Genomic DNA, 8,776 nt, shown 5'->3' with positions numbered 1-8,776 from the left:
TGGGTAGGGTTACTTTAACTTGATTACTTTCAATTACTTTTGGATTACTCCAATACCAAATATGCTAATAAAAGACAAAAGAAACTAAATGTGAATAAAATTATGACTCACAACACGTGGTAAGCTTTCTCTCCTGGCTTTGATCTCTTTGATCTCCGGCAAAACTAACATAAAATGCGACAGAAATAAAATGAAAATGAATCCGAACAGCTTGCCAACATCATTTTCCATGTATTCCGTTACTCCCCAAGCCTGCACAAAATTCTGCCACCTTCCCCAGTGACAGCTTTTGCTGTGTGTTGTCTGCTGCAGAACAGAAAGTATAATGAAAATCCAGAAAGTATCGAAACTGTGAAAAGTAAACTGCAATACAGCAAGGAAAAACTGTATAATAGTTCATACCCCAGCACACGGGGATGAACAAAGTATCTATCTATCTATCTATCTATCTATCATACCACACATTTTTCCTGAGAAATAAATAAAATCCTGATTGCTCACATAATTCAAAGCAGACCGTCATGTGCACTTTTTAGTTCCCTTTGTTTGACATTGTGAATTCCTGAAGTATTTGCTTAATGTCCTCATGCAAAAGGAACATAAAAGCCCTGACTCATATTAACACTCCTTGTTCCATTACTTCCTAAAAAAATGAGATGTGTATTCAAATATTGGAACAATGTGTGACGGTCAAACGTTTACAGGAAATTTCGACAAGGTGTCGAGAACTACACAACTCGATGACTCAGTGAGTTTTACAACCACAGAGGGATCTAGAATGTTGTTATTCCTTTATTGCTGATTGTGTTTTTCCCATCCGGTAATAGCATACAATTTAATAACGTTTGTCAGAGCAGATTTTTACTGTCCCCCAAAAAGGAAAACAAGGCACTACTGATTTCTGACATCATTGACCAAATGGGTCTCTAAGATTTCTCATAGTTGAATCTTCCTTCTTTCAAGTCCCTTTACTGTCTCCCAGTGTGCTGGCTTTGCAGTATCTCCTCATTGAGATTTAAGTTAAAGTAATAATTCTCTCGTTTAAAAGTGTGCCCTGCCGTTTATCCTTTACTGACAGCTAACATCACGCTAACATTAGCTTAAGGTTTGATTGTTTTCATAACCTAGTGATTTTCCACGAACCTTTGAAAACTCCACTGTCAGAGAAATGTAATAGGAAGCGTGATTTTGATCAAGATTCATATGTACTGCGGATTTTTTACACTTTCACCTGCTTGCAAAATTTTGCGGTACAATAATAGAAAGTCACTCGGAAACCAAATTAGTTAATCTAGAAAACCTTTGCACCAGTGGACGTCATTTTTTACAGTGCCACGGACCGGTTTAGTATCTGTCATGGCCCTACCAGATGATAACATAGGTGATGATAAAAATTGTAATTATAATAAGAGCAATAATAATAAGTCTAAATACACCATGTTATCCCTCGACCGCTGGGGATCTAGATGACATGAGAAAAGGCAATCGATTTTTATCTCATCCTTACACTATCTGTAAATTTAGGTGCGGCTTACAGTATGTGACAAAAGTGAGTACATCCCTCACATGTCTGCAGAGATTTCATTAAAATGTTTATTGAAACATAACAGAAGAAACATCGCTTTATCACAATGAACAGAGGCCATGGATTACTGGAAAGATATCCTTCGGTCTGATGAGACAAAGATTAATTTATTTTGCTTAGATGGTGTGAAGCATGTTTGTGTCGTGTCTTAAGTCAAGTACGGTGTTGCGAATGTCATGGTTTGGGGCTGCATGAGCACAACTGGAGTTGGGGGGTTTATTAAGAGAAATTCAAGCATGCACTGTGAAAATACTGGAGTAAGGAATTATCCTATCGCTCCAGAAACTGGATCTTAGGACAATGTTCCAGCCTGACAATAACCCCAAATACACCTCTAGGATGACCAAGGCTTTTCTAAAGGGGCTAAGGGTAAATGGGATGGACTGGCCAAGTATTTTTCCAGATCTAAACCCAATAGAACATATTTAGGGCATCCTCAAGCGGAAGGTGGAGAAGCACAAGATCTCAAATATCCCCCAGGTCTGTCATGTAGTCATTAAGGAGTGGAAAAGTGTTCCAGTAGCAATTTGTGATGCTCTGGTGAAATCCCTGGCCAGGAGAATTATGGTGGTTCTGCAAAATCAGATTGGCAACACAAAATATTGAACTTCAGGACCTTTTACTTAAGGGTGTACTCACTTTTGTTAACAGGAGTTTAGCTACTGATGGGTACATTTTGTGTTTTTTGAGGGAAAAATGAAATTTTCACTCTTATATAAGCTTTACAAAGACTAATAAAATCTTTTCAGAAATGTGAGGGGTGTACTCACGTTTGTGACATACTGTATGTACAAAACGTATTTTTCCTTTAAAAAATGTATATGGTGGGGCCTAGAATCCAGAAAACACAGTCATTTACTTTACTGGCTTCTTTTACATATGTATGGATGGACAAGACTCAAAAAACATTCCCTGCTTTGATTAAAAGTGTAAACAATTGTAAAAGTCAACACCCCCAACCCCCTTTGTCTGTAATCCTTTCTACATCCATTTCCCATCTTCCCATTTATCTCTTCCCACTTGTTTGATGGCTCTCGTTATTCATCATTCCCTTGTCCTCCATCAGTCTGTGCTTCGTCTTCCTCGCGTCCTCCCCTCGGTTTTGGTTCTAAGGGGGATTCATTTTCCCTCAAAGCTCAGAAGAACAAGCGTCTGTTTCAAAGCAGTCTCTTCCACAAACTTGGCGTCCACGTTCTCCTCAAAGGGATTCAGAGCTGAAACCGGGATTGTGAGGGAAAACTTCTTTTAGAGGATTCTTTGTGAGAAGAATCCACAACTACACGTCCACGCATGCATTACCTTGCTCCTCGATATCAGAAAGCACTTTGGCCAGGTACCTCAGAGGCAAGATCTCTGTCCCGAAGCCTGCTTCGTCCCTTCCGGTGAACGCAAAGCCCTGCAGAAAGACAAGTGGGGGAACCTTGACATTCAATGCTTGGCCTCAGGCAAGAAGAACAATATTTTTTTTTTAAAGGGCCAAGGACTTTGCTCTGTGTTTCTAAAAAACTTTGTACCGTTATCCCTCGCTGTATTAAGGTTTACTTTTCGCGGTTTGACTACTTTGCGGATTTTCATCATGCATTGTATTCTGCATTCTGATTGGCTGAAAAGCAGCCCACCCCTTTTCTGCCTGTATATGAATAAAGTTGCGGTCTAAGTGTTACACGTAAGTAAAACATCTTGACGAACTTATAATATATTAAGTCGACCAAATATCATCTGAAATAAAATAAAAAAATGTGGGGACTGTCCTGATTAAAACGTGCAATATAGGTAGCAGCAAAATTATTTTTTGACAGTATAGAAGTTGTGTTGCCCTTACGGCAACTGTAAGTTACTGTGTCTAGGTCAGAACAAGGATAAATAGTGGACCCAATCACGTAATGTTTTACACAAAAGTTCATTGGGATGTAGAGGAAACAAACACCACCGATCCGGTGCTCGCTGGCAAGAGGGAGCAAACAGCTCACGGGAACGGAGCATGATTGGAATGCGGAAGTGAGTGGATTTGCCGGGGCAGGAGATCGGAGCGTGGTCATATAGGAAAAACGTGTCGATAGCCGGAGCAAGGAATCAGAGCATGGTTGGTGGTCAAAAAACGGGTTGTAGCCGGAGACAAACGGGGAATCAGGAGCAGACGAGTGGTATACGGATGAAAAACGGGACCGACAGGGGCCGGAGTCAAAGTGCTTGGCTTGCGTAAGCAGAGGTTCGCTGACGGACTGACCAGGAGCGACTGGAGTACTGGGAATAAATAGGGGGGAAATCAATCAGGCCACTAGCAGCAGATGGCGCCAGACTAGCGGGCACAGGTGAGTGCAATGAGTAATCATGAGAGTTAAAATGTAACACAAAGCTGAAACAGTTGTAGGTTCATTAGTGTTTTATATAAATATTTAGTAGTTTGGGGGATTTTAAGTTGAAAAGCATAGTAAAATAATACTACTTCCAGGTTTCCCAGCTCAACATAAGCAAAGACTCAAAAAATGGCTGACAGTACTGTTGCGTGTCCAATCCATCTCCATCCATCCATCTTGAGGGAGTTTCCAGAAGTGTTTAAAATATTTATAAACAACTATATCTTTTAAGATTTTAGACGGATGTAAGGTTTATGTACTTTATTTTTGTGAACTTATTGGTCCACGTTCTCAATGCATTGTATTTCACTGTTAGTATTTTCACCATCTGGAGAAAGAAATTTCTCCAGTTTCAATAATACGCCCCCTGTTTCAGGACCAGAACGGCGACAGGACCCACTTGCGTTACGTTTTTCACAAGTTTTATTAAAGGAAAGAGGAAGGTCTGCGCCTACGATCCGGTGTTCGCTAGGCGCAGAAAGCAAATCACTCTCGTTCTCGAATTGTGATCCGGAAATGGATCTTCCATAGCGAGCGAGGGCAGTGTCAAGGACGGAAAAACAGGTCGGTAGCCGGGACAGGACAGCAAAATGTGGTCTGGGTCAGAAACGGGTCGTAAGCCGGGACGGGAGAGCAGACGTGGTCGGGATAAAAAATGGGCCGTAAGTCGGGACGGGAGAGCAGACGGGGTCAGGATCAAAACAGGTCATAGCCGGAGACAGACGGGAGCAAAAACGGGACAGATGGGAGTCAGGGTTGAAAAAAAGCTTGCCTAGTATTCAATAAGGTTCACAGACAGACAAACAAAAGGGGACAGACAGGACAGGGTTCAAATACTGACAGGGAGCCAATCAGAACCCGCGTCGGTTGGCGCCAAATGAGCGGGCACAGGTGATTTAATCGGTAATCTTGGCACCCTGTAGTCACGGTACTACTTCGGTGGTTGTAAAGACTACACTACAAAAGTTATTTGCAAAAATATGTATAAATATGTATAAAGTAATTGTATTCGAATTAGAATTTGACAGAAGTTATTTGTAAAAAAAAAATAAAGTACAGTACAGCACATTTATTTAGGGCTTGTTCTTTAGATTCAATGTCTATTAGAGTATTTAATACATAAATAAATAACAGTTTTGATTATCGAGCGTCCTTTTCGGAACGAAACCCCCGCGAAAAACCAGGGATTGCTGTATTCCTTTCTGCATGTTGTCACTGTCACGTGAAAAAGACATACCTCAATTGTTATATTTTGTTTTTTGTTGTTGTCTTTTTGCATTTACGGAACATTTACATGCTAAAAAAATGCAAAAATGGTTTCCACATGAGAGCGACAATATGTTGTGATTTTTCAAATTTGTGTCTATTACCTTTTTTTTGTTGTACCTTCCCATCAGATTTCTGACATAGTCTCTGGAGATGGAAGACGAACTGACGGGATGATCCCACATATGGTAGAATGTTTTGGCCTGTGTACAAAAAAAAAAACTGAACCGTATAATTTAGACCAGGGGTCGCATAGTGCCAATCTGTAATTGAAAAAATAAGCAAAAACACATGAAATATCATATAAACAAGCATGTTCTTTTAAATACTGATAGGTCCAGAAATGTGCATGTATTTAACATAAAATGAGCCTCTCATAGAGGGAGCATAAATGTCCGCCGTCTTTCTGCTACGAGTATATCAGATCAATAAAATAAAATGTTGCAAAAGTTTGGGGGAAAATATGAAAGAGCAATGGTCTGGTTTGGTAGTAGTTTGTATTCTTCCTTGTAGTTTTTAGCACTTGTTTTCAAATGCACTACAAAATACAGCGACATCGAGCTGTCAAATAATAAACACTGCCCCTTTAATGCAGGGGGTCACCAAAGATAAGAGCAACTTTTTGTTACTGATTGGCACAAAGGGCTTCCACTTTTTTTTTTTCGGGGGGGGGGGGGGGGGGGGGGTATTTCTAAAATGACAACTTATGGTGTTCCCATGTTGTAATGGTTAGAAGTCGAGTTGAAATAGGCTCGGTTATGTTTCCTTGGTGCAGTGGTTAGCACATTTGGCTAACTCGAGCATGGTTCCCAGTTCAAGACAGAATAGAAAAATATGATGGCCAGGAGAGGGATAGGCGCCACCAGGCTGTACTTACCCAAGACAGAACACATGAAATGGTGCCCCTACCACCCTAGTAGTTAAGAGATCCAACCACCGAACCATTTAACACTATATGTTTCCATAGTGAAGTGGTTAGCACATTCGCCTAACCCGCAAAAGGTTTGTAAATCAAGAACGATTAGAAACATATGTTGGCTAGGAAAGGGATAGGCACCACCAGGTTGTACTTGCCCAAGACATACCACAGGTAATGGTGCCCATACCACCCTAGTGGTTAAGAGATCCAACCACCCAACCGTACAACACTATGTTTCCATGGTGCAGTAGTTAGCACATTCGCCTAACCCGCAAAAGGTTCCCAGTTCAAGACCGAGTAGAAACATGTTGGCCACGAGAGGGATGGGCGCCACCAGGCTGTACTTACCCAAGACAGACCACAGGAAATGGAGATCCTATGACCCTAGTGGTTAAGAGATCCAACCACCCAACCATGCAACACTGTATGTTTCCATGGTGCAGTAGTTAGCACATTCGCCTAACCCGCAAAAGGTTCCCAGTTCAAGACCGAGTAGAAACATGTTGGCCAGGAGAGGAATGGGTGCCACCAGGCTGTACTTGCCCAAGACACACCACAGGAAATAGTGCCCCTGAGACATGTATAGTTACGGGATCCAAGACGCAACAAACAGAAAAACAATCACTAAAACATCATGCCAGGTAGAAATCAAATTTCTTGGAAAATCACAATGACCCGCCACTTGTGAGTTATCTTCAAATCCAGTCCACAGGCTACCTGGTGTCCGCGGTTGCCATGTTGCTTTAATGTAAGTTCATTTACTGATTGAGGTACAGTGGAACCTCGGTTTTCGAACGCCTCTCAGTTCAAACAAATCGGAGTCCGACCAAAAATTTCGAGAAATTCTTGCTTCGCTGTTCGGTCAAAAAAATCAGAGTTCGAACGCCGGTAATGAATGAGTGCGTACGCTAGGATGCGATGCTGAGCAGCGTACGGGTGTAGATCGCTCTTTTCCTGACCAACAGTTATCGCGTGCGGACGTGCTTCGTTTTGCTTTCGCTTTTAATATAGGTGTACGAAGCGTTTTAGCCCCTAATTATGCCTCCAAAGAAAGTCAGTGCAAGCAGCAAAGTTGCTACAGGTGATAAAGGAAAAGTAGTGCATACAACTATTGCATTTAAGAAAGAAATAATAGCAAAATATGAAGGAAGTGTGCGAGTGACTGATCCTCTTCCCACCGTCCACCTGCGCCTTCTGCTGACCACCACAAAGGTAAGAAATCCTATTCATAATTCTTTTCTTTATCCTTTTTTTATTTTTACACGTTCATGTTAGCTTAATCTTTCGAACGGAAGATTATGATAACGCGGACGTACGATTAGCCTGGGTTAGCTTCATGTTTACCTTGAACATTCAAGGTAAACATTCAGAGTGTTGGAACGGAGCCCAACATTCAGGGTGTTGGAACGGAGCCCCCTTTCCAATGATCCGCTCACCACTTGTTGTGGAGACCCGGGCGCTAAATGACTTGTAAACGACGATAACGCGGATGTACGATTAGCCTGGGTTAGCTTTATGTTTACGTTAAACATTCAAGGTAAACATATAGGGTGTTGGAACGAATTAAAACGATTTACATTATTTTTAATGGGAAAAATGATTTCGGTGATCGAACAAATCGGTTTTCGAACAGGGTTCTGGAACGGATTATGGTCGAGAACCGAAGTTCCACTGTATTTTGACATTAATGCTCTTTTTTTTTTTCAAATCTTATTTTGAAAAGCAATTTTTTAAGAAGCTATTTGAGAACAGTAGAATGTTTTATCAGATCTACTCTTCTTGTGGAAAACACGATTTTTCCCCAAACCCCGAATCCAGCAGCCCCCAAGTAAATTGAGTTTGAGACCCCCGACTTCTACCTTTTCCTCTTTTCTGTTTGTGAAATAATGTACATCTTGCTATTTCTTAATACAAAAAGCAAAAAAAAAAAAAAAAGAATAACCCGCTACATCATTCATGTTGATACAGAGCTGCTCTCTGCTTCTATTAACCGCAGCCACACGTTTGTGTGAGAGCTCATTAATCAATGTTTAATTATTATTTTTTTCCTCCCAGAGATGAATATTTTAAGCTCCGATAGTGAAACTTTGCCACTCAATTATTTATGACTCCCGGCCTCGGTATCTCGGTGTGACTGGCTTGGTTTGACATGGCTGCAAATTAACCGCCCTCCGGAACGGCATGCAAAATAAATCGAACGGAACGCGGTAAAAAACATTGGTGGCGATTGCCAAGATTTGTTGCATCATAGGCACTTTATTTCCCTACTACGGCGGGGTTGACTTATGTTGGAAATCGAGTCAAGAATCTTCCAAGATTCCACCTGTGTTCTACATTATAACAAATTCTGTTAATTTCTTCATAAAAAAGGAAGTATTCGCATGTTATTCATTTCATCTGTAAGCGTTAACTGCAGGCGTGTCAGACTCACTTGGGTTTGGTGGCCGGATCTAGAATTTATGTTCTCGGGTGGGCCGGATCAGTAAAACAATGTCAACTTGGAATATTTCGCTTTGGTTTTCAGTACTATGCTTTATCATTCATAGTACATTTGTAGCCTACCCTACAAATTATAAATAGGATGAAAATATATATATATATTTTTTAAAGATATTTTTACAAGCACAACACATTTATTCTCAAATAATA

General features: G+C 40.9%; 1 protein-coding gene across 3 annotated transcripts in view; it reads right to left on the bottom strand.

The window, feature by feature from the left end:
* Positions 1-779: 779 nt before the first annotated feature.
* Positions 780-8,776, bottom strand: part of gsap (gamma-secretase activating protein) — a 62,674-nt gene continuing 54,677 nt past the window's right edge. For all 3 annotated transcript variants that reach the window (XM_088346808.1, XM_088346809.1, XM_088346810.1), the window contains exons 30-32: positions 5,313-5,411; positions 2,885-2,981; positions 780-2,799 (exon numbers count right to left, since the gene is read on the bottom strand). In XM_088346808.1, the coding sequence (XP_088202934.1) occupies positions 2,705-2,799; positions 2,885-2,981; positions 5,313-5,411 (291 nt within the window). In that variant the 3' untranslated portion in view covers positions 780-2,704. The remainder of the gene's footprint in view (positions 2,800-2,884; positions 2,982-5,312; positions 5,412-8,776) is intronic.

The sequence above is a fragment of the Urocampus carinirostris genome, chromosome 11, assembly GCF_059441175.1.
Source record: "Urocampus carinirostris isolate Australia breed hairy pipefish chromosome 11, RoL_Ucar_1.0, whole genome shotgun sequence".
Classification (NCBI taxonomy): domain Eukaryota; kingdom Metazoa; phylum Chordata; class Actinopteri; order Syngnathiformes; family Syngnathidae; genus Urocampus; species Urocampus carinirostris.
This window is presented reverse-complemented; position numbering and strand designations above follow the sequence as displayed.